The 27,479-nt window shown below is 36.3% G+C and overlaps 1 protein-coding gene across 6 annotated transcripts in view; it reads left to right on the forward strand.

Moving 5' to 3' along the window:
- SLC12A7 (solute carrier family 12 member 7) overlaps positions 1-22,273 on the forward strand; it is a 108,266-nt gene extending 85,993 nt beyond the window's left edge. For 3 of the 6 annotated variants that reach the window (XM_087930683.1, XM_087930684.1, XM_087930686.1), the window contains exons 21-26: positions 1,839-1,946; positions 4,829-4,945; positions 8,462-8,643; positions 12,237-12,251; positions 20,456-20,589; positions 21,639-22,273. In XM_087930683.1, the coding sequence (XP_087786809.1) occupies positions 1,839-1,946; positions 4,829-4,945; positions 8,462-8,643; positions 12,237-12,251; positions 20,456-20,589; positions 21,639-21,730 (648 nt within the window). In that variant the 3' untranslated portion in view covers positions 21,731-22,273. The remainder of the gene's footprint in view (positions 1-1,838; positions 1,947-4,828; positions 4,946-8,461; positions 8,644-12,236; positions 12,252-20,455; positions 20,590-21,638) is intronic. The other 3 variants (XM_026701019.2, XM_087930685.1, XM_026701020.2) reach the window with 3 other exon arrangements.
- Positions 22,274-27,479: the final 5,206 nt, after the last annotated feature.

Below are 27,479 nucleotides of genomic sequence, written 5' to 3' on the forward strand. Positions count from 1 at the left end.
AAAGGAATCTCGCTTGCTAAAAGCTGGGAAGTAGGTCTGACTAACAAAGCAGGGAAGAACCTTGCTCCCAAATTTAGATGAATGCAATATTTAAGTCAGAGTATGTGCAAAATATGCTATTTGGCTTTCCCAAAATAAGTAAACCTAAACTTTAAGAGAGAAAAAAATCTAAGGTGAGAAAATTTGATAGTTGATATTGATGCTCATCAAAATGGTACACAAACTTTTATTTTATACATAAATCCTTAGAATTTAGCTAATTTAATCAAATAAAAGTCATGAAATGGGTACATTTCTAATAAAGACTTCATTGATTATCATAATACAATATAGGATGACATATCCTATATTTTAGTGCCTTTGATGATGACTTCATTGAAAAAAAGTCATATTAAATATAAAATGGGAGCTGTTCAATTTATAATGTTTGACTTCAAAAGTTGAAAACAGCTTTTTGATGGCCAGGATCCTCATATAGCAGTCTGCAGATGCATAGAAGCTGCTGTCGGTAGTGAAATGATAGAGTGGGTGGAATCATGATTTTGGGGGAAGGGAGCTGTCTTGTTTCTGAACAATTGTTAAATGCATTTCTGTGTATTTATTATCCCAGAATTATAGGCATCTGTGCCACTGACTTAATAATGCATTGGCAAGGTGTTACTTTAGGTTCTTTCCTTTTCAAGGCAACTTAAACTATTGCCCTTCAGACCTTTGTAAACCACAACTTCCAGTATCTCATAGCATTAGTTGGAGGACTGCAGATTCCCTGTCACTGTTAACAGTCCACATAACCATTCTCCATCAGGCATATCTATTACAAGACAAGATTTTGTTAAAATGATAAAAAATGTTCATCACAACATGACCGTGCAAGTGATATATATCCCTTACATACTTGTGGTCACATCGCAAGTACAAAAGGGTCAGAGGTTGCATTACAATGCATGGGATGCCCATTTCTGTATTGGCTCTTATTTTATAATATAAAAACATGCTTAAACCAATGTAACATGCTTTAAAACTGACACATGTAAATAAATCTGATTTGAAGCACAGGTGGTCCTTATTTAACAACCACTTATTCTGTGACCATTCAAACTTGTGGCAGCACTGAACGAGTGGTAGTTACAACAGATCTTTGACATTCTGGCCAGCCCCATGGCCGTGTGATCACTATTTGCAAACTTCACTACTGGCTTCTGACCCAGTAAAGCCAATGGAGAAGACAGTGAGAGGTCATTAATGAAAATGCTGGAACTATTGTTGCTAAGTGACATGATCTCATGACGTTATGCTTTATGGCTGCCTTGCTTAGCAATGGAAATTTTGGTCCATTGTTATCCATCCAGTTGTTATTAACTTAAAGCTAGGTGTACAAATTTTGCCAAGAGTATGCTATAAAATAGGGATGTCAAACTCAAGGTCCAGGGGCCAGATGTGGCCTGCAAGGTGCTTAGATCGGCCCCATGGGGCTACCCTGGAAACAGCGAAGGACGGGCCCATGGTGCCTATGCCAGCGAAAATGGAGCTCAGGAGGGCTGTGAGAAGCCCTCCTGAGCTCCGTTTTCCCTGGCAGAGGGTTGCAGAAGGCCGTCACAGCCGAAAATGGAGCTCTCCAGCCTGTTTTTGCTGGCAGAATGCTCAGGCCACCACAGAAACCCACAACTCAAGTGACGTTGAGCTGGCCCCACTCACCCTGGCCATGCCTACTAGGACCCCCTGAAGTCAAACACAACCCTGATGCGGCCCTCAATGAAATTTGAGTTTTACACCCCTGCTATAAAATGAGAGGTTATGCTTGGAATTTTAATATAACTAATACTTACTTGTTTTTACAGTTTGAAAATGATATTTCAGCTTTTACATACGAGAAGACTCTTGTGATGGAGCAGAGATCTCAGATGCTAAAACAAATGCAGCTCTCAAAGAATGAAAGGGAGAGGGAGGTAATTGATTTTCCTTAAGTTTGGCAATAGCATTTTAGTTAATGAGAACATTATTTCTGGATATTCCGGCAAACAGAGGTTAATCTTTTATGAATGACAAGTGTGACAAGTCCATCTCAGTTATTTCAGTGAAGAGGAGCAGTTAATCATTCAACATGTAGTTTGGAATAAATAGAAAAGTCTGAGCATAGTTTCTATGATGTTCAGAATCCTAAAACCTTTGATTGATGGCTAAAGTAGTACACTACTGAGAATATCCCAGGGTAGGACATCATTTTTCATATTTATTCTTTTCAGCCTTTTTAAAACAATTTAATGTCATTATTTGAAATTAATATACTGATATTTCTCTTTCATGTTTTAAAACTATCATTCTTTGTTTCTCTTTATTGAGACATTTTACAAATTTCAAAAACCTTTAAACTTTTGGGAGGATGGGGGAAAACTAATATTTTAACCTAATTAGTTTGCAAATTTCTAAATATTTTCAGAATACTGGACTCCGGTCTTTAAATTCATGTCATGTTAGTGCAGACTTTATGTTCAGCTTAGCATCTCTACTAATTTGTTTTTTCTCCAGCAAGACTGAGATTTTTGTCAGTTATCTCACACATTCTCCATTGCAAATTTTAAGAATAAAGGGATCAAATTGACTAAACTGGCAATGAAAAGGGAGTGCTGTTTTTAATCTAAGACTGCCATTCTTTAATCCATGTTTTAATTTTGCTAGATTGCATTTTCTCTCCTCTTTGTTTGCAGAAATATGTTTAAAAATTAAGCTATAAAATTCTGGGGTTTTTTTTAATCACACTGCTCAAAAAAATAAAGGGAACACTTAAACAACACAATGTAACTCCAAGTCAATCACACTTCTGTGAAATCAAACTGTCCACTTAGGTAGCAACACTGATTGACAATCAATTTCACATGCTGTTGTGCAAATGGAATAGACAACAGATGGAAAGCACAGGCAGTTAGCAAGACATCCCCAATAAAGGAGTGGTTCTGCAGGTGGTGACCACAGACCACTTCTCAGTTCCTATGCTTTCTGACTGATGGTTTGGTCACTTTTGAATGCTGGCGGTGCTTTCACTCTAGTGGTAGCATGAGACGGAGTCTACAACCCACACAAGTGGCTCAGGTAGTGCAGCTCATCCAGGATGGCACATCAATGCGAGCTGTGGCAAGAAGGTTTGCTGTGTCTGTCAGCGTAGTGTCCAGAGCATGGAAGCGCTACCAGGAGACAGGCCAGTACATTAGGAGACGTGGAAGAGGCCGTAGGAGGGCAACAACCCAGCATCAGGACCGCTACCTCCGCCTTTGTGCAAGGAGGGACAGGAGGGGCACTGCCAGAGCCCTGCAAAATGATCTCCAGCAGGCCACAAATGTGCCTGTGGCTGCTCAAACAGTCAGAAACAGACTCCATGAGGGTGGTATGAGGGCCCAACGTCCACGGGTGGGGGGTGTGCTTACAGCCCACCACCATGCAGGACATTTGACATTTGCCAGAGAACACCAAGATTGGCAAATTCTCCACTGTGCTCTTCATAGATGAAAGCAGGTTCATACTGAGCACATGTGACAGACGTGACAGTGTCTGGAGACGCCGTGGAAAATGTTCTGCTGCCTGCAACATCCTCCAGCATGACCAGTTTGGCAGTGGGTCAGTAATGGTGTGGGGTGGCATTTCTTTAGGGGGCCGCACAGCCCTCCATGTGCTCACCAGAGGTAGCCTGACTGCCATTAAGTACTGAGATGAGATCCTCAGACCCCTTGTGAGATCATATGCTGGTGTGGTTGGCCCTGGGTTCCTCCTAATGCAAGACAATGCTAGACCTCATGTGGCTGGAGTGTGTCAGCAGTTCCTGCAAGACGAAGGCATTGATGCTATGGACTGGCCCGTCCGTTCCCCAGACCTGAATCCAATTGAGCACATCTGGGACATCATGTCTCACTCCATCCACCAATGCCACGTTGCACCACAGACTGTCCAGGAGTTGGGGGATGCTTTATTCCAGGTGTGGGAGGAGATCCCTCAGGAGACCATCTGCCACCTCATCAGGAGCATGCCCAGGCGTTATAGGGAGGTCATACAGGCACGTGGAGGCCACACACACTACTGAGCCTCATTTTGACTTGTTTTAAGGACATTACATCAAAGTTGGATCAGCCTGTAGTGTTTTTTTCCACTTTAAATCCAGACCTCCATGGGTTGCTAAATTTTATTTCCATTGATAATTTTTGTGTGATTTTGTTGTCAGCACATTCAACTATGTAATGAACAAAGTATTTAATAAGAATATTTCATTCATTCAGATCTAGGATGTCTTATTTTTGTGTTCCCTTTATTTTTTTGAGCAGCGTATGTGGAACATTAATCCTGTTGATCATATATGAGTTTCTTTGCTATGATATTTTATATCTTAAACAGATAACATCACTAGTTTAAAATACCTGGAAAATATGTTTTTGGTTTTGGCCTTCCCTTTATGGTATCACATTCATCTAACTAATAAACTGAGCCCTAAGATGAAAATAAAATACAAAAATGCTTTGAAACCACACCACATCCCTCTTGGTAAAACTCTAGTGTATGATTACTCATTTTTTATATTAAATCTTAATTTTAAAAGTTTTTTTCTTCTTTTTTTAAACCATTCAGTATTTGGCTGCCTATAGAAATAATTGCATTGGATTTTATCTCTTTTTGATAAATTGGTGTAAATAATGTGCCTGTGAGTGGATGTGAACAAGATTATGTTGCAGAGCTGATGTTTAAATGTGCTGTACTTTATTTCTTTTAATTAAACATTGTATTTCATTAGCTAATGCAATATCCTTTTTCTATATGCTGGTTGTGCTGGGTGGCCTTCCTGTCTCAGATTCAGAGCATCACTGACGAATCTCGTAGCTCAATCAGAAGAAAGAGCCGCTCTAACCCACAGTGTATTGGCCAAGGGGTAGACAGTCTGCTACCTAACGATATTCAGGAAGAAGAGGTAGAAGATACCCACCTAGTTGTTCCCTTCCCATCACAACACTTCTAGTGTCTCTCTAAACCATAACTGTACTAATTATTGCCACTGCCTGTTTTTCTAATTCTTACTAAATGATTTTAACATCACGTGCAGGGAGTTCCCTTTCCACAAATACCTGACAAAAAAGTCAATTTTTGTGAAAAAATATGTTCCATTCAATAGTGCTTTTCCATAGTTAACTCTTGAATTAATACCCTGAAAATCTTAACTTAATGATATTGAAGGAATAAACAAAATAGTTTGTTCTGAATAACTACATCTGTTTGGATTTGCTCTGGTAAGTGTTCATTGACACCATGAGTTTGTGATGATATAAAGGGGAAAATATCTATTTGATGAATCCATTAGTTATTAATCTTTACAATAAGAAGTATCCTTATTAATGAAGATCTTTTAGAAAGGAATGTTGCACATAAATTTTACAGTACTGCACAAACCTTATGGAATATATCCTGCATTCCTTACCTGGACAATATACTAGAACAGATCAGTTAAAAGGAAGGCTAAATAAGATGAAGTGCCCTATCAGTAGGATATTTCCATTTCTCTTGCTTAAGGATGTTAGCTATTGATATGAATGCACACTGGAAATTATTTCAGATTACTCCATTTTTATTTCAATTTCATCATGATGTAGATTTTTTTCTGGCCATAGACAAAAGGTCACAAACGTAGGCAGTTTGTTTTAGTTGTCAGTGTAATTCTGTTTAAAGAGGTGGATTGAACATTTAAAACCCAGAAAATAGGAGGAAAAGCAGGAATTTGCATAGGTATGTTCTATATTTCCCATTAGAATTCACATCACCATCTACTCTTTACTTTGTAAAATTACAAATTTTGAAATTAGAAATCTGTCCATAGATCACTTGATGTCTCATCTGAAATTAAATGAATTTAAACATACTTTATACAAACTACAAACTGACACTTCTCATTTCATCTTTTCTTAATTTAATAAAAGGCATTGGCTATACTTTTGTTTTTGAATTTTAAATTTCTCATTCAGAAGAAATTTGCTATAGTACAGTATATGAAAAAGTGGCACTTCAAGTGTGGGCAAATCCTTAGTTCATAGCAACATGGAATATTGTTTTTGTATTTAACCTTTACTAGGTTCTGTGTCAATGTTTGTTTAAAAGAGTAACAAAAAATACATCCAAAGTAGGATTTAGTAGATACCATCTCCTTTCTATGTTTAATGTATTGTGCTTTAAAGCCATTGTTTCATGTGAAAGATTTTCAGATCATGACATAGCTGTCCTCTAGCATCTGAGGTAATTTATAATTCGTTTTCACCAAAACTTTAAATAATATAATATAATTGAATGCAATGACAGGGAAATGACTCATTACACTTCTAATTATAACTACATAGCACTCGATTGAAGAGGGCTCCCTTGCTTTTTTTTTTAAAGAACCACATTGATATACATACCTGTTTTTATTTTTTCATTAATTCATACTCGTGCCTACTAACTTATCTTATAGTCCAGTTTTCAGGCTTTCATGGTACATGCTGCACTGCAGGACACTCTTGGTGATACTTTGAATATTGCCTCAGGGTAGCCTGTTCAGGTTGGTGTGGCAGAGAGAAAAGAAAAGAAATGCAATCATCCTTCCTTCCTTCCTTCCTTCCTTCCTTCCTTCCTTCCTTCCTTCCTTCCTTCCTTCCTTCCATCCATCCATCCATCCATCCATCCAGTCAACCTCTGTACTTCTGTCTGCTACCACTTGTGCCTTTCCCACATATCCTTCCTTGTTTGGGATGATCAAAAAGCCTTTTAAAGATCTTCAAAAAGATGTTAACCTTTGAAACCTGCCATATATTTAACATACAAATTGTACTAAGAAGAATCCAATCTAAGAGAATACAGCCAGATTTTAAAATATGCATATGATGTTAAGCAAAGTAGTGCCATCCAGAGGAAAAGCCAGTGATAAAGAAGGATTGATTGCACTCCTTTGCTCACTAAAAGATAGAATTACAGAAACATAGAATAAGAAGTTTAGAGTTATTTCTGACCCTCCTTTCTGTGCAAAATAATTATTAGCCACCTTGCTCTACCTTCCCTTTATCTATCTGAACCTCAGTCATCTTTTCTTCAGACTGAAAACCCCAAATTTCTTCAGCCTATAATTATTTGGCTGGCAGGCCGAACTGTTTAGCAGCGCAAGGAATAATAATAATTTTCTTTTCTGTTTTTGAGTCCATTTTTAAAGACATTTTTTCTCAATAATATTGTGTAGAATTTAAATATAAAAATAATTTTTATGAGGAAATGCCCTTAAAATAAAATATAATCTAACAATTCAACCATTCGTTCTAATGAAAGAAATAAAAAATATAGTGATGAAAAAGAAGAGAAAAAACAAAAGGAGCTCTTTCTGTGCGCATAAAAGACTCATCCTGGACTTTAAATTTTACTTGAAAAAAGCAAACTTTCAGAAGAAAAAAGTGCTAATAATAAAAACATGTAAGATCCTACATTTGTGTAAATATATATATGTAAATATAAATAATTAAAAAATATAATTTAAATTTAAGTTAAATATTGATTTATAATTGGTTATTTAAGTTTTTTAACAGAATGCAAAAAAGAAACAATACACTATTATAAAAAGCTAAAAATATACACATGCAAAATGTATATTTAGAGAGATACATTATATGAAATAAATTGAGGCCCTGATTAATTGCAATCATCCTTGATTAGTCTACATTAATCAATTCTGCAAACTGCTGAATAGGTAAAACATATTTCTGTTTCCAATGCTGAACAGTAAATCTTTTCATTGTAAGTCCATTTTTTTTATTTAGAGGTCAATTCCCATGTGATTGAAATAGAATACCTAGTTATTATTCATATTGATATCATTATAGTTGTTGTATCAATAGTGATACAACAATAGTGATAAAAGTAAGAAATTACTGAATTTTAGATATACACGTCAATTTGAATTTTGTATATTATTGATACTATAATACTGACTGTTCATATCATGTGACTATGACAGCAACTGTCCCAATTATTTCTGTGATAGGTGGGAATAGATAATATCATTTTTGCAAGATAAACATAAACTCTTTGGAAAGCATATATGCATGTATGTGCAAATTATTATTTTGTCTTCTCAAAGCTATTTTGCATGGACTTTTCATCTATATTGAAATTATATTATATGTACATATAGTTTGTCAAGCCGCAATACTATTGGATCCTCTGCAACAACATGGAAGAATGAATTTCACACTATTTTTAGAAAAACCCAGATTTAGCATTTTAATTATACATTATTATATATATAATTACCTTTCAATTGGGGAGTCAAGATACCGAATGGTTATTGCAAGTTAAAAATCCAGTTTTAATTCCCAAGCAGTACATTCTATAAGATGAATGTACACCTCTACCTCTTTTGAATTAGCTGACATGCCAAAAATGCTGATTTTTACTTTGTTTGCTTATCTTTGGCCAGGCTCAGTTAATCCATGACAGAAACACGGCATCCCATGGAACAGGAATGGTTAAATTACAGACAGCTATTGCTGCCCCAGAAAAAGTACAGATGACCTGGACAAAAGAGAAGCTTATATCTGAAAAGCATAAAAATAAAGAAGCATGTGCACCAGGCTACAAAGATATCTTCAGTATGAAACCGTAAGTAGTTATTTAAGGACTAGAAAAAATTATTAAGAATAGATAAGTTCCAGGTTTGTGAATGCTGCTCAATCACAATTTCAATGCTGAAAGTGTAAACTCTTCTATTTTCCTTCGTTGTTATACATCCTTCTTTTCACTAACATTCTATATGATAATTCTTAATTCATAGAAGTGGGTTATGTACTTGCGCAGAGCCTCATGTGGAGTTTTCTAGAACCTACTGAGTTGGGTGATTGAACCCTTCCTTGCCTTCCTCATGTTTTGTGCAACTAACTGATATAATTTCATTTAAGTATCAGAACAGTTTGTCCATATACAGTACACAAGATTGCTTCCCTAATAAGAGTCACAGCCTTCATTACTCACCGACTATTACATCATACAATGGATGTGACTCACATGTCTGTTTTGATCTTCTTCTGATGTCTCCCCTATTGATCTACCTCTGTTCCTGTTCTTTGGGCATACAGTAGGCATAAGACAGTTTCTCTCCTATGTTAAGTAGACCTTCCACAAGTGGTTAATTGCAGACAAATTCATCTTTCTTCCAATCATATGTCCTAGCTACTGGTACCTCTATGGATGGGTTGCATATCTCTGAGCTCTCTGTATCTAAGGCATTTAGTCCAGATATGAAACATCACAAGCATCAACCAATTTGATACTCCTTACCAGCGTTGTGAGTTCTCTAAGACCTTCTCTATAACCAAATTCTCCAGATTATATTGGAGATTTAAGAAACAGGCTGGTTCCCGTGATTTAACTTTTATATTCCAAGCTTGACATTACGATGTTTGTCATTCCATTGTTGTTCTAGCAATCCATAGGACACAAAGTAACAATGTTCTCGCCATTTAACTTGGCCAAATGGAAATTGTCTCCTTCACCAATTGTTCATGTCAAATTTCACTGGGGCAATCCGAAACGCAGCAAATATTTGCCCAGAAACAACACTATCCGTTGAAATACTGGCTCTTGCACTTCAAACAGTAGAGATGGGCTCTATCTTTAATAACACTATACTGCATTTCCATTTCATCCCTTTTCTTTTTCTTTCAACAAGAGGTTCTTTTTTTTTAACCCCTTATCAAAATGTTTCACAAAAGGCCAACACATGTCTCTCCTCTGCTTCTGCCTAACCTGAAGTCTGTCTCTTTGTATGCTTTTGATCCCAAACTTTCCCCCATCCACCCAAATTTGCCTTCATTCATAGAAGGTAGCTTTTTTGATGACCATAACATCATTTTTACATGTTTTTTTCACCATATATTTATTTTCTTCTGAAAGCACTGATCTTTCACTTAAATCAGAACATTATTATTCTGTCTAGTATTTTTCTGGTCTCTCAAACCATTGAAAAATGGTTTCTTTCTCTAATTTTTTGCTTGGACTGTACAGCACCATTTTAGTAAGACCAGACTTTATTCTTGACCATCCAAGTTCCATCTAAGGGGCATAATTTGTCTATACAGGATTTCTCCAAATGTATAATAGTATCCATCAGGCTTTGCTAAAACTGACCAAACTTCTGACTGCACTTAAATAATAACATTCTTTCAGATTATTCTCTGACCAAATTGTGCTGGCTAGCCATGCAAGCCTAGCCCATTATCTTCAGTCAGCGCTATAAACTGGATCTATGTTCCGTAGAAATGCAACTTTTGGAAGAATTGTTCTTTCTTCATTATCTGGTGATGGCTAGTTCTAGACATTTTTGGACATAGCTCTGTGCAGGCTCATAACTTGTATTGAAGAACTGCAGCTCTAGATGAACAACCACAGACCATTAGCATTTTTTTTTCAATTCCTGAATTTCACATTCTTTGTACATGAAGATATGGACACTCATCAGAGGTGGTATTCAGCAGGTTCTGACCAGTTCTGTAGAACCAGTAGAGTAAATTTTGAGTAGTTCGGAGAATCAGCAAATGCCACCTCTGACTGGAGATTTTACAGTATCCTTCCGTTGCCACGCCCACCAAGCCGTGCCACGCCCACCAAGCCACAGAACTGGTAGTAAAAAAACTTGAATCCCACTACTGACACTCATATACTTTCAGACATGCTCAATACAGTGTCTGTATTTATATAATTCTGTATGCTTTTCATGTCTTTGCTTTCTTTACAAAACATATGATTCACATGATATTTAAAATAAAGTAACCATTGTTTGGTTTAATAGCTAAGGTAGTGGCCTCGAAAGCAGGAGAATATGAGTTCTAAGCCTTCCTTATGCATGAAAGCCAGCTGGGTGACTTTGGCTTCATTGTCCTTCTCAGGTCATCGTACCTAACTATTTGCACAGTAGTACAAATAACAAATATCTCTACAACCACCAGATGGTGATGTAAACTAAGTAATAACTGCACAGAAAGGCAGCACCAATCAAATGAGTAAGAAAATAAGTAGAAAAAAGCCCAGTGTTTTGATTATAAATTGAAGGACACAGTGATGCTAACATAAAATCACATTATGTTAACTGCTTATAACACTTTTTCATAAGCATGAATTACTTATTCTATTTATGAATAATAAAAGAGTTATGGAAATTGACTTTCTTGAAGGCGTAGAAGCTCTCACGTCCATAACAACTTACAACATTGTAACCTCTGTTATTTGCACCTGCAAATTTAAGTATATTGATCTAAGAAATTAATTGTGTGTGCCTTTGGAAAGATAGTATTGCTTCCTCTGAGAAAATCAGCAGCTTTTTCATTTGTGTATTTGAAAATACATAAATAGCAGGCAACAATAAAAAGCAAGCAATTTAATTTTAAAAATTCGTATATCCAAAAATAATATGGTCAGGTAATACTTTTCTGAGGGGGACGAGAAAGAGGTGATGATTCAAGCTGCCTTGCCCCTACATCCTTCCTTTCTCAACGGGTAGCACATAGTGACTTTTCCTTTCTGAGCACAATAGTTATGGTTTTTCAGGTATATAGGAGATAGTGTGGTACCATTTCAGTTTTCAAGGGAGAAAAACTCATTATGGAAGGAACATGATCCAGTTTAGGACAGACAGAAAGCAAGTTCCCAGACAGTTCACAGAGAACCATTCTCGACATACAAAATTGAATCCATAATGTTAAATTATGGATCATGTTTGATTTAATCTTGAGAAAATGACATTGTTTTCAAAGTGTTTGCTTTTAAGTAAGACTGAGATAATGAATAGTCAAACTCATGTGATATTTTAAAAACATTTATGGTAATTTTACATACCTAAAGTCCACCAAAAACATAGGTACCCATTAGAAGCTGTCATGTAGCCTGAAATTTGGGGAGTTGTCTCTAGAAACAAAAATAATTCACACCTTGAGAAAATAAATATACTGGTTTTTGGATCAGTCATGATTGGCTTCTTCAGTAATTTCCAGAAGTAAAAAGTATATTAAAATGCCTAGCCATATCTAGGTTTAATGGGAGTGTCAACCTTAAACAGGAGTTATTATGATAGTTTGGTTTTTAAAATATAGAAAGCATATTATTTACACATGATTAAAAACTTGAAGTTTATTTAATTTGCTATATATTGAAAATATATGCCCCTGTGTCAAGTAATACATATTTGTTTCTTTTCCATGTAGAGAATGGGAACATCTGTAAGTCAAATTTGCTGCAATTTAGGTTATTTTTCTGTTTGTCCGTGCTTTCTTGTTGAATTATTAGCGCATGTATCCTTCCAATTGGCTTTGTATTACATGCTTCTTGTGTACATATATTGTGCTTTAGCATGCAAGTGAAATGGCATAGCATTCTTCTCCTGGGTTTTATTTTTTTAAAGTCACATCTCTGCTTTTCTTGTCTACTTTCAATGCAAATAATATTCTAGAGCTGATGAAATTTTTGTTTGTATACATCATCTGACTTTTTCTTCATCAAAATCCCATGATGCAAAGTTTTTTTAATTAACTCATTAACCAGAATTGCACAATAGTATTTAAATAAAAATATGTATTTATTCATAAACACATAACATCATTTTCAGATAATTTGCTTATGACATTGAAAGTATTTTTAAATGTATTTTTGTTGTTGCTGAGTGGTTTGCTAAGCCATATCATTGTTCATTTCGTGGTTATTTAAATTGTAAGTATATACTGCTGTGTTGCGTATCTTCAGACTCCTATGTTTAAAAAAAACCAAGAACCACAGTAGATCCTCTTATCAAAATAAGTTAAGATATGTCATGTATCCAGGTATGACTATTTTTCTTCTTACTTACAGGCACATATTTTTCTTCTTACTTTCTCCATTTTTCTTTTAAAATACACTAAAGACACCCTACTGCTTTTTCCATTTTTAAAATGGATTGTCTCCTGCATTTTCTCTGAATGGGTCATCTTCTGTTTGAAAAAAATATTTCCTCAGAGCACTGAAGTTCTGGTCCTGTATATTAAAAAGCAATTAAGCCTTTATCCACACACATTCTTACTGTACGATACATTATTCTGATACAGCAAAGGTGTTCCGTGAGCAAGTTTTGCACCCATGGATCTGGTTGGCTAATAGCATAATATCCAGTTAATGTGTGTGTGGGGTGTGTGTGTGTCATTTGTGTATGTATATGTGGGTATATTCAGCCAAATATATGGAAACCCATGCTTTGTTCAGCCTTTTTGTTGAACTCGTGCAAAGGTTCCTTTGCATCTTCTGTCACTGTAAAAAATGGTTTATTATTTGCTCCTTCAGTTTTGGCCCATAATTCTTTAAAAGAGAGAAAGGATTGTGTTTGAAGTACAAGCTATTTACATAAGTGAAAGTTCTAGCAGATGTAAACAAAATCGTTCTATATGATTAGAGCAAGATTTTGAATGAAAATAATATATATTATTTTTCAACTTCTTTATCTTAATTCCAATTAATTAATTGCAAAAGGGATAAATCTCTTTGAAATTGTTTATAGTTTACTAGTTAGATTTATCTTAACTTCATACAAACAATCTCAGTCCATTTCATGTTTCTCATTCACTTGGATACTCCAATTCAGCGATTTCCTCAAAAGGCGACCATTTAACTGTTGCATAAGGTTTAACTGGAACTAAAACTGAAAACGTTAACCAAGCCAAAAAGTTGAGAAATGCAAGTAAGCTTGTTTTATTTACAGTTTGTATATATAAAGACTGTTAAGGCCGTCCCACTCACAATCTGTGTCTCTTAGTGGAGAACATTAAAAATAATGTAAAAATTGATACATCGGTAATAAAACACAATAATTATATGCCTGTCCTGAGCAATGTCATGGTATAGTCAGAAGAAACAGGGCTCAGGGGTCTTGCAAATAAACTGACCCAAGTGCTATGTAGGGCTCTATAGGTGATTGCCAGCACCTTGCATTACATGTGGTGCTTACTGGGAGCCAGTGCAGGTCATTGAGTGAGATGGGGATATGGGAATACATATAGAAATACATATGCCACTGGCAAGTTGCAGCTTCCATACTATCTTCAGGGGCAGCCCAAGGTAAGACACGATGCAGGAATTCAATCTGGAGGTGACTAAGCCATGAATGAAAATGGGCCTCCCAGTCTTGAAGCAAGTGCAATTGGTGCATAATTTGGAGTTGTGTGAAAGCTTTCCTGATCATGGCTACAAGCTGATCCCCATATAGGAACTGAAGGAAGATCTCCAAATGGCAAAATGGCTCCAACTGAGGTAATGCAATCCAACTGGAACCAAGAACCAAAACTGGAAAATACCTAGATCCTGGCGGATTCCTAGATTCTGGAAGATTCCAAATGCACAAGCACTCAGTCTTGCTGTGATTAAGTCAGAGCCTATTCTTTCTCCAATTGAGAAAAAATATTTGTAGCAATACAACAATAATTAGAGCTTAATAATGTCTACAAATTCCTACTTTTAACTCAGTTAAAGCTTGAGTTACCATTGATTTCCAGGATGTTTGTGTCCAGGCTAAAAATGTTGCTTTAAAATATTGTTATAGTAGACAATCTGTGTTCATGGCTGGATCTTTATGATAAATACAGCTCTCTTAGTGGTCAATATTTATCAGAATTCAGGCAGGCTAGATATGCTCAAAATATTCTGAGACTAAAATACTAAGCTTATAAAAGCCATACTGAGTGTTCTCAAGCTTTTATCATATACTCAGGATAAAACGTTGCATGTTGGATGTTCAAAACAAAATTAGATTGTTTGCAAGTGTCTTGGGTTACATACCGGTATTTGCTTGTTCTCTTAAGTCCTGATGGTATATTTCAAATGGTTCTAATGTCAGCTAGGATGTTAATTATGATATTGTGCAAAAATAGACTATTTGCAAATAAAAGAAGACCCTAATCTACATGAGAAAACTGGAGATTTGACAAGGGTGCAACTCCTGCTTTCGTAGGCTTACTTGAAAGTGGATCCTTGGGCTCTTTCTGTGTTCCTGCTGAATAATGTGTGCATCATTCAAAAAGAGCCTGTTTGGTGTAGCGGCTAAGCTGGACTAGAAACTTGGAGCCATGAATTCTAGCTCAACTTAGATACGAAAGCCTAGGTGACTTTGGGCCAGTCACACTTTCTCAGCCCAACCCACCTCACGGGGGATATTGCTGTGAGGAAATAGGAGGAGGAAAGAGTATTATCTCAAGTTCCTTAAAAAGCAATCAAGGTAGGGTTTTAAAAAACCTAACAAATAAGTAAAGATGTTTTGAGTTCTTGTCCTTTGGAGCACCATGTACTCGAGGCTTTCCAAGTTCATCCCACTGGAATTCAACCAAGTTAAAACATTCTGACAGAATGTCATGAGTGGAGCTGTTTTGAACTGAGCTCCATGCTTTATTGGGTACACCCATAAGGCAAACAAAGAGCACAAACTGTTCTATTATTTTATTCTCAGAAGAACAATTCATCTTCCTTAACTACACTAGTAGAGCAGAATCGAACGACTTCATAAATATGCTGATGACAACTCTGCTTTCTTTGTGAAGTAATTTTGGAGTTCATTCCCCCAGTTCATTTGGATTTGATACACTGTATCAAAGTATCCTTAGCTGATTTACTCCATCTGGCAGAACCAAACACTTTGGCAGCCACTAGTCAGTTTCTCATTTCTACCTCCTCCGGTATGTACAAGGCATGGGAGGAGTGGTTTCCTTTCCTTTTTTCTCTTCTGTCTTTGAATGTTTTTAAATGGTTGAAGCCAATGTGCTCAGGTGTTGGAGGAACTCCTTCATCAACTTTAAATAATGCCTGCCTCCCAACCACCCCAAGACCTTTGGGACAGCAGAGGTTCCCTTAATTTCCCTCGGATGACTGGATTGTCTGAATCCCGTTGGGAAGCAGACAAGTGGATCAGAGAAAGTGAAATAGCACCGCAGCAGACTTCCTTTTCCTCTTACAATGGATAGGGGTTGCTGTCCATCAGAACATTTAATTCACGAGATTCTTGATGAGCTCTTTCCTTCTGATTCGAGTGCTCTTTTATCTCATTGAGGATGTGAGAGCCTCCATTTTGGGGAGACAGCTCAGAGAAGTGCCATCTTAATTTTCCCCCAGAAGGCCTTCCATCAGCATTGTCTTCAAAAATGCCTAAGGTGAAAATCATGGCATTCCTTAGCTGAATTAATCGTTTTCTTCAAAGCTGGAAATTACCTCTCAGAGAAGCAAGCATTGACATTCGCAAATTAGGGCTGGGTGGAGGTGTCTTCTCAAGATCTAAAGATGCACGCCAGGCACTGATCTTTTGATTCTTTGTGTCACCAGTATCAGAGAAGATGTTTGTGAATTGGACTCAGTGGATTCCCTGAAGCAGTACACAGATGGCATCTTGCACTGAGCAGATGATGGAGCCCTTTTAGTTATATAATTTTAATTGTGTTTATTTCTGCAATCTATGTGCCACTCCTTTTTTAGCACCTTTGATTATGTACCATCAAGTCATTTTGAACTTCTAACAGCCACAAAGATTTCCTCCAAGACGATCTGTGCCTTACATTCTAATGATGTTCCCATCTTCACTGCAACTGAGTCCACTCACCTTGCTGCTGATCGTCCTTTCTTCCCACTGTCCCCAACATTAGAGACTTTTCCGGAGATTGAGCAGCTTGCAATAATGCAAAAGTAAAATTGGAAGTAAATAATAGACCACCCAAAAACTAACAAAGGCTTTTGAGACTAGTCACTTCTGCAAATTTTCTGAATACCAATTGGGAGGAATACCATTCAAAGAGTGGGGAAAACCAGAAAGTTATCCTCTACTGCTTTTTAGTGTTGGCAGTCAGTTAAGGATGACTCTAAAGATAATTTCTCTGCTAGAGTTTGGCAGAAACAATGCAAGAAGCAGTCCTGCAGATTATCAGGTCATTGAGTTTTGTGTGTGTGTATGTATGTGTGTGTGTGTGTGTATATATATATATGTGTGTGTGTGTGTATGGCATTCAGCTTTGTTTGGGTATTTTCCCATGTCATTGTAGTTGTGCTTTTAAAGTTGTAGCAACGTTTCGGCAGAATCCCACCTGCCATCATCAGGCTTCTGTATTGTGTTCGTCTGTATTGTGTTTGTCTGCCGAAACGTTGCTACAACTTCAAAAGCGGCTACAACTTTAAAAGCACAACTATAATGACATGGGAAAATACCCGAACAAAGCTGAATACCATACATGTAAGTACCCACGAAAACTTAATGTGTGTGTGTGTGTGTGTGTGTGTATAGAGAGAGGGGGGAGGAGGGAGGGAGGGAGGGAGAGAGAGAGAGTGTAAAGGTAACAATAGGTTGAATTGAAGCCACCCGGCAAGTGTTGCATCTCTCACAGTAGCATTGCTAACTCTGTAAGTACTGCTTTAGGAAACCCATTGGGTCCAGTTACTCAAGCTGCTGCATTGTGGATCCATTGTAGTTTCCAAGTAGTGTTCAAGGGCAGCTCCATGCAGAATAGTTTAGTTAAGAAGTGACAAAAACATGTGCTGTGAATATTTCTTGATCCAGGAATGGCCATAATTGAGGTGGAGTTGTACTAAGGCCTAGCCAAAGCCGCCATACGTTCCTCAAGCAGGAGTTGTGAGTTGAGGAGTTACAAATAGTTTAGCCCAGAAGAAAGTGACCCCATCCAGAAATAAGGATGCAATATCTCTGGTCTTGGTTGGCTTCCAAATCCATATCCAGCCTATCTAAGGATTGAACTTCAGACTAGTGTTGCTATTCAGATCCTCTCAGCCTCCAGATCTTTTCTGCCTCCTATACTGCATAAGTAATCAAGATCTATTAAATTGTTTAACATGCCTTCTTGCACTGGTAGGACACATGTTAAGCAATTTAATACATCAAGATTACTTATGCATTAGAAGAGGAAGAGAGCAGTCGTGATGCTTTCATTCCTCTGACATTGGCTTTTTTGCAAACAACATTCAGTAAGACCCTGGTCTAATCCATATGCAAGCTACAGTAGTGGCCAAAATTGTGGAAACCTTTTGGGAAAAGTGTCTTACATATTTTATGCCATCACTACTAAACAGGGAGATCTTGGTTTCATCACTCCAAATAACACCTCCCCATTGTTCCTCTGTCCAGGTAACATGGGTTTTAGCCAAAGTTAGCGTTTTCAACCTTTGTTTGAGAGGTAAAAGTGGCTTTTTTCATGGAATTCTAGATTTTAGGCCAAATTCCTGCAGTCTGCGCCGAACATTCCTTGCACTCAACTACACATTGCATTGTGCCATTTCATCTTGTATACACCCAGATGATTTTCTTCTGTCACATAGGCACAGTCTCTTAATTCTGCTATCTCTTGCTGTTGTGCACCTTTTCCTGCCTTTACCAGTGTGGTTTTGTAGTGACTGATTCTCCCTATACCTCTTCAAAACTTAGAAATGCCACCTTTGGTTAAGTTTCCACCAATTTTTCTTCTAATTTCTTTATAACTGTAGCCTTCTTCACTTAATAATACTATTTTACATCACTTTTTGGGTGACCAATCAACTCTTTGCACCATTACTTTAATTTTATTACATTTTACAAGCTCACTAAATGAAAGAACACCAAAACCCCAACTTGATAGCAATCATATAACACTGACAAATGTCCTCCTCTCAACTTCAGTACATGACATCAGTAACTGGAATCCTATTGTGATCTGATAGGCTCATTGCCAAAACAAGATGACACCTGATTGGCTCTCTAAACCCTCATGTTCATTGGCTACGACCAGATGAAGGAAAGGTACCTGATATCAACCTAAGCAAGTTGTGCTTCCTTTTACTGGTTATTTGGCTATAACTTTTCATAGAATACAGATAATTGAACAAATGCATTACATTCTTGATTAAATTATCTTCCCATTGATATATAATTTTATGGTACTACTCCAAAACAATTGGCGTTATTAGCCATCAAACCTCAAAAATACACTTTTCCCAAAAGGTTTCTACAATTTTGGCTACTACTGTAGTATCAATCCACTCACTTCTCAGGGGAACCTATCTGCACCCACACTTGCCCATGAAGAAATTTCAGTGCAAAACTACTCACTTCAATATTCACAACACCCAATGCAGGACCTAAAAATTTTGTGTTACGTTTTTCTGTTCAACTAATACAAAGTTTTTTATTTGGAAGGTGTTCTCCCTGGCAGATTGCAGAGCTGGTAGCCTTATCAGCTAGGGAGGAACTGTACATATTGTTTCCAGCCTCATTTCTGACCATGCTTAAGGCACAAGACAATTCTGTTTCGCATAGGACCCAGTGTACTTCCCCTCAGAAGTATTGATACACTGCCTATACTAACCAAAACTTAGCACAGATCAAATTCTCTCTGTTGCAGTAGGTTTCTATTGACTATTGTAGTTGTGAATCTGCATAGTTCCCAGCTGCAAGGTCCAATCTTTTACCATTCTCTCATGACCCACTACACAAAGGAATATGGCCATGTTGAAAGTCTTTTCCCCCAGTACGTTCAAAACAGTAACATAGTTCTCAATCGTGCCTTTACAAGACACTGAAAACTTAATTTCCAAGCTTCAGTTGATGCAGTCTTAAGCAGAAAAGATTTGCAACAAATAGTACTTTTTCAGCAGCACATTCAGTAAAAAGATTCCACTTGGCTAATATTGCTGTGCTATCCTAGCTAAGAATACCCTCCAGCTACAAAAGGAAATTGTTTATTGAATTAACATGTATACTTAAAAAACTACTAAATGGATGTTGTTCTAGGATTCCTTTTCATAGAATACAGATAATTGAACAAACATCGTTGCATTAACATTCTTGATTAAATTATCTTTCCACTGATATATAATTTTATGGTACTACTTATAAATCAAAGAATTAGGTTTATGATGTAGCAAATTCAAAACAGTTTGACCTGAACCCGATTGCTTTGAATTTAAAGTGTCTTGGTTGAATTGTGATGAAAGTGTTTCAAGCTTGAAATCTGCTAATCAAAGTTAATGGGACCTTAGTGCAGCTACAGTATTTCAGTCAACAACCAAAACATGTATTTGTATGGCGTTAAAAGCATTTCTTCCAAATCATTTTTGAACTGTGCATGTCCTAATTGTTTCTGGTGCTTTGCTATTTTAGAAAACAGTGTAATATGAACTAGATGGAAACTTCTTTCCTAGATAAATGAAACTAAACCAAGAGTTTTATCATTCCCTGATAAAATCTTACACACTATAGAAAATCAAATTATTTTGTCTAGATCCAGCTAGCTATTGTCTAAGTCAAATACAGATTTTCACTTTGTGAGATGTACTGCTGATTAGCGAACATTTTATTTGTTAGATTTATGAATGTTTGGCTGCCATAATGACTTTTTCTTTCGTTATCAATGAAACGGTATTTCTAATTGTTGTCATATCATAGGAATGAGTCAAATGTGCGAAGAATGCATACTGCTGTCAAGCTCAATGGAGTTGTGCTAAACAAGTCACAAAATGCCCAGCTGGTATTACTGAACATGCCTGGACCTCCTAAGAACAGACATGGGGATGAAAACTGTATCCTTCTTTAGAAAAAAACAAACTTTAGGCAAAGTCTAAAACTTGAGCCTAATCAATTTACAAAACAAAAATGAAAAGTCTTCGCTGTAATAGATTAATATAACCATTCTTCTGGAAACTTATTGTGATATTATATGATCAGGTGAAAAGTATGAGAATAGAATTGCAAGAAATAAGAAACAGGTGAACATTAAGCGGGAAAATAATCTGTTTAATGACAACTTATTACAATCATAGATCTTCTGAACCTTTTCTTGTTTATCAAATATTTTTAATACAGATATATTTTCATTTGTGAAGTATAAAGGGAATATGAATTTCTTACATTTGTTTATATAAATATAGGAAAGAAAACATACAGCATCAGTACAAATTCTTATTTTGAATATATTTTAAAAATAGTACTTTGATAATTATGGCTAAAATATTGGGATTTTTAAAAAAACTATAAATTACAAGGGATATATATTTCCCTCTTGTCTCAGGGAAAGTTTAACATAGCTGCATTGATGTAATCATGGAATATTTCATGATTTGTTTTCCTTTGCCTTTGTTTTCAGAAGTTAAAAGCAAACCCTGAATAGCACATGGCATATAAATTATAATATCCAGTTTCAATACTAAATTGGGAGTCAGATGAAATGTAAACTGCCCAGAGTCATTGACTTGAGATGAGCAGTTATAGTAATTGAATAGATAGGCAGCTAGTAGGAAGAATGAGGGGTGGAGCCGATTGTAACCTGTTAAGCATGAGGAGTTGAGTAATATTATGTTTGCTCTGGACCTTTTTAATGTTGCCTTTTTAATTGCACAAGCTGCTTTTAAAATTTATTTCCATGTTCAACCAGAAAAAGTAAGTAATCTCTCTTTGTATGAATTTCAGTTTCATGGCTGAATGTAGATTTGAAAATTCTGTCTGACTCTTGCTTAACAGATTTTCTGGGGTGCGAATTACACATTTTATGAGAAAGAATATCATAGAGTAGTAATATGGGTGTCATAAAGATTACATGCATTCCTTACAACCTTGACTGATTTAACACCAGACATGGAGTTTTTGGAAGTTTTGACAGAAGGCTTAAACAGAGTGCTTTTGGTGCGAGGAGGAGGACGTGAAGTGATCACCATTTACTCCTAATGATTTCACATTAGCAAATGTTGGAGTAAACAACTTTGGGCTAGACTCATGTTTCTAGTGTGCAGAATACAACATTTATAGTTGAATACTATTCTCCCTCCTGTTTATTACATAGATGTTTAAAGTTTGTCTTTACTGAAGAAATGGGGATGTATATATTTTTATATTAATGTAGAAAACTAGGAGACTTATTTTGTCATTCACATGAAGACGGGCACTGAACCCTTTATACGGAAAAGGTTTTTTGCTTTTTTTTTTTGATAGAGGAACACGTTTTAGTACTTTTTTAAAATAATGATGTGTTAAATGATGGGTTACAAGAAATAAACAAAAAGGGTGGTGTGGGGACTCCAGGAATTGTTTTATAAATGTCTACAATTGTCATTTTACTACTGACCTTGCTGAGTTACAACCATTTTCCGCCGTATTGTTTCTCCTTAGTTCTGTGCTCATATTTACGTATCAATTTGTGAAATGCCTAGCACTGTATTTTTATGGGGGGAAAAATTAGTTTAATAAAAATAATTTATTTAGTCACCACAATTATTTAACTATTTGAAAGTGGTACTTCTGAGTTTTATTTATTTACCCTTAAGTTGTTTAATTGAGAAGCTGATTTGAAAAGATCATTTGCCAGTAACAGATAGAGCAAATCAAGATTGCATTCTATAATACATATTCACTTGTTGAATAATCTCATGTTTTAGAAGAAAACAGTAAAAATCTGGTAAAATCAAGTTCCAGCATCAACCATTACGTATATCACCTTCCTTTGGATGATTCTACTAAACAAACTAGAAGAAAAGAAGGTTATTCTATATGGCTACTGGCAGCACATCACACTTCGGTCATGGATTGGAAAGCATTCTGAATCCTCCACACATGATCAACAGCCAAAAGGGATTTGTTTCAGTCTGCAAACACCTACCCACCCATCTTTTGGGGTCTACACAATATCTCCTGTACCCTTGTTGGACGAACTACTTAGCCAGGGATTAGGTGACACAGTCCAAATTTCAGACAACATTCCCAAAATGAAAACATGGATTAGTATATTTTGCCAGTTTGTGAGCATTGAATGGATCTAAAGTATGGCTACTGGCAGTTGGAACCTTCTCCCATAAGTAAGTTCCATACATTTTGAGACTATCCTAGAGAGTAGTTATTTTTTTCTGAATTCCTCAAGATATTTTTCCATCCTACTACATTTTCCCATTATCTTTGTTACTGTCTTTCCAAGAACGAAGACTCAAATGATTCCTAAACTTTACTTGGTATTAATGTATCCACTATTATAGTGAACTTTAGTTTGTTGAACATTTCTGTGTCAAGACTCCGCTGCAGTATGATTACCATTTTTAAAAATATGAAATGGGGACATAACTTTTATATATCTACTGCACATTAGCGAATTATTAAATTGAAATATTTTTAAATTATATTAGCATTTCCACAAATGTAATGGCTCATATGTTTTTATCACAGAACTAACTAATGAGAAACTTAACAATAGCTTCATTCACTATAATTTATTAACTGTTTCTCTAGTTTATTTTTGTAGCTTAAAATTGATAGTTGCTAGCCAGTCATTAGGGATAGTCTAATTACTTATTGATTGCCCATAATGAATTTCATGGTTATAGTTACACAGTGTTCCATATAACTCCACGAGCATTTTAGAAAATAGTTCTTTCAAATGACCTTAATAGGCTGTTTTGAAATATAGTGCATCACTTTAGAATTTGGCAAATTACTTTGGAAAGACAAAAGAATTTCAAAATGATCTGGAATAATTGTTTGCCTGAAGTAATAAAATGTTCAGAAGCATATGCTAATAGTAGAGCATATGCTTTGGGAGAAGAAAATCCCAGATTTAATTGCCATGATCCCCGGGTAGAGGAAAAAAAAGCTAACTTTTCCTCAACTAGTATTCCCATTAAAAAGGAAATACGTTCCAATTAAATTTTCCAATTGAAGATTTTTGATTGGAGTCATTAAAATATACTTTTTTTTCCCTCTGGGTGTTTGTCATCTAGATCAGGGGTGTCAAACTCACGGTGTCATGTCCCCTTTTTCCTTTGCTAAACCAGGGGTGAGCATGGCCAGTGCGTGACGCATTCAGCCCGCAGGCCGCGAGTTTGGCATCCCTGGTCTAGATCTTCAATATCATACTCATTTGATCCCACTTGTTTCTCATACTAGTATGTCATAGTTTGTTATCCCCATTCTCCTGGCAATGGTTGGACCTTATCTGTTTTTCTGTCGCTACATGGAGTCTTGTCTGTGCGAGTGACTTCTATCACTACCTGAAAGTTGTTCTAGATAAGCTGTAATATCAGTGAGAGTATCATGCTGAAAGAGAAAATTAATCATACTTTTGCAGAGATGTTTTGCTTAGTCAAACACCTGATAATCTTTTGAGCAGCTTTTAGAAATAATTCCTAAAGCTAAAACAGTTGGCCTCCAAAGCCGATGACATTTACTTAGCAACTTCTCAATAATATGCTGTATTCCCAAAAATGGAAAAAAAAAACCCTCAGATCTATGTGTTAGCTATTCTTCCTCTGATAATTAGCTGACAGAAGAAGAAAAACTATTGTTAGTGGCTTATCATAAATATGGTAGATATGGGTGGCTGATGGGGGAATCAAATTGTACATAGATGAATAAACACTCCAACTGGTGAGATATTGTTTCATTTGCTGGGCTTTTCTTCTTTGGGACACAATGGGAGAGAGATTTTTCAAATAGGTTCTAACTCTTGACACCCTTTCTAGGGAAAGTATATCCTTGCACCTGTATATTATCAGTGATGCTGAAGCAAAAATTTCAAGAATTCAGACTGAGCTGCAGTTGTAGTTCTGAAATTAAAAAGTGAATGTCTATGTATAAATAGCAGAAAAAACTATTTTTGTTTCAACTGCTAGCATGACTTTGGTTTTAAGGTAATTTAGAAATGAGGCATTAATTCTTTGCTGCCATAGGGGATAAGACATGTTCATCATCTATATTTTCAAAGATATTATTCTGAGTGGAACATTGGTCTTAGATGATGGCTCCCATATTACACTGGAATTCACAACTCCAAATGTCTCTAGGGTGTTAATTTTCCTAATATTCTCATTCCAGAGGATGTTATGGTCTTACTAAAGATTGTAAAATCTATCTTGAGGGAGGTAGATGGTCTAGAAATATGCAATATAAATAAATGGGTTTACTTTTACTCCTCAATTTTGACATGTTTTATTTAAAGCATAGGGGATTCATTTTCACTTTTTCAATATTTTTACACTCTTCTTATTGTTAGGTTTTACTTGGCAATTCTATACCAGTACTTCTGTCATAACAGCCTACCCTGAACTTTTCTAAAAAAAAATGAAGTAGTTTATTATAACACAGTCTCTCTATTAGTTGCTTAATGCTTATTACGTTAACTCTTATTAGTGTGAAATGTATTAAAAAGAAACATTCTATGATGAGATGTTAAGCCTTGTAATTAACATATTGTCATTATCAAGTCTAGTAAATTGGAAAATCAGCTTCCTTACACTGAAGATTCTGATGTAGAGCAAAGATTTATTTTTTATTTTAAACATTTATATAGTTGCTCATCTTATACTGAAGTGGGCAGCTTCCAGTCAAGAATTAGAACAATATCAGTAATAAAATAAAACCACGTTAGAACAAAATTCATGAACATTAAAAACAAAAAACTGGCACCAAGTGAAATCTCTGACATATAGAGTCACCTCATCCTACCCCAGGGCTTGGAGGAAAAACAAAGTCTTCAAAACTTGATGGAAGGCTAAGCAGGTTGTTGAAATTCCTGTTGAATTTCAGAAGACAAGGTGTTCCATTGGACAAGGGCTGCTACACACTTCCTAGTTCTCATACGTGGCAAAGTTTAAGGGAAGAGACTAGAAACATGTCCACCCTATCTAATCTGGTAAGGCAGGTGGCTGCCCTTAGGGAAAGGCAGTCCTGCAGGTAACCTAGATAGGGCTCTAAAGGCAATAACCAGCACTTTGAATTGTATCCCAGAAGGAATCTGGAAGCCAGTACTGCTTGTATAACAAAGGTGATACACAGATAAACCTAAGGCCACCTATCACTGTATGTGCTGGCACATTTTGAATCAGACCGTGTAAGCATTTTCTCATGTGAAAATACCATCTCATCAACTCTTGCTCATCAGCGCCTCAGATTTAGGACAGAAAAGTATCTTGCTTTGAGCAGATTATGTGTTTTAACTTAGTATGCGACATATCCATGATAAGAACCAATTTTAGTTTATATCTTATTTTCGTAAGGACCAATTTTCATGATAATTGCACAATGAAATAAATGGCCTAATCGCTAAAGCCATATTACATTTCAAAGCTTTGATTCATATAATAAAAATCAGGGCCTGATGCATACGCCAATAGCTCTTAGCTTGTACCAAATGTTTGCATATTTGTGAAAGTAATCTTTTTGTAGCTGGGGTAGCTGAGAACAATTTTTAAATTGCAAATGGATGTGAAGCTGTTCTTTGCCCATGTTTAAAAGATGTTTTTATGCCTCAAAGGAACTGAAAAATAAGGTAATTCATGGCCCAATTGCCTTCTGTTGTGCTCTATAAGCAACGTCTGGATCTGTTGCTTAATATGAGAATCAATTCCACTCATGCAATATCATTATAACTTAAAAGTAGAATTTAAATATCCAAAAAGAAAGGCAAGTAGAAATTTTGTGTTCTTCCTTTATTTCACTGATAATCTCAAAAAGTTGCAGTGATTCCAAAAGTTCAAACTGAGCATTGGGGAAAAAGAGATGCTATAATGGATGCCAACTATGAAATTCCTGCAATGTTTCAAGCAGCAACAGAAATAGCCATGCTCAATTCTTGAGAGACCACATAGGGTTTGCCTGAACTGCTCCCTTATTTAGAAAAAAAAAGTGGAAGAGGGAAAGATTGCCATGTTTTCAAGTCACCCCCAACCTTTCTTAATTTGTGCTACTCTTCTATTTTTATTCCTCCCCTCCTTGCTTCAGTTAAAGAGGATCAGTGGGAGTAGTGCACACTAATGTGCATGTGAGTCAGAACAAGGATAATCCAACAACAACTTTCCTCGTCTATATGAGCAATATTTGGCAAGGGTGTCCTGATTTTAGAGATGATGGGGAAACCTAGATTTTGCACTCGAACATCATTGAAAGTATTTGTGTATGGACCTATAGCTTCCCGTAGAACATCCTAAAGCAGGGGTCGCCAACCTTTTGGACCTCAGGGATCACCAAGCTCATAATTTTAAATCCCAGGGACCACTAGCTGGTGTGGCTTGGTGGTCATGTGACTGGCTGGGCATGGCTTGTATGTAAATATAAATATGTATATAAATATTGATTTTTTTTATACGAAATTTTTTTTTTACCCAAAATCAGGCAAAGCAGGCAGGCAGATTGAGTTGCTCACAGAATCACAGATTCATTCAGATATCTATCTGCCATTGGTTAGCTCATTCTGTCACATAAAATTTGCTTGCAAGCAAACTCACAAAATTAACTCACAACGCACCATGCAAGTAAATATTGAATTTTTTATAAAAAAGAACAACTTTTACCTAAAATCAGGCAAAGCAGGCAGATTGAGTTGCTCACAGAATCATTCAGTGATCATCTATCTGCCATTGGCTAGCTCAGTCTCTCAAATTTGCTTGCCGTGAGTCTACACTGAATTTGCTTGCAAGCAAACCTTCAGTCCTAAGGG

Source organism: Pseudonaja textilis, chromosome 3, assembly GCF_049901715.1.
Source record: "Pseudonaja textilis isolate UNSWEBS1 chromosome 3, rPseTex1.2, whole genome shotgun sequence".
Lineage (NCBI taxonomy): Eukaryota > Metazoa > Chordata > Lepidosauria > Squamata > Elapidae > Pseudonaja > Pseudonaja textilis.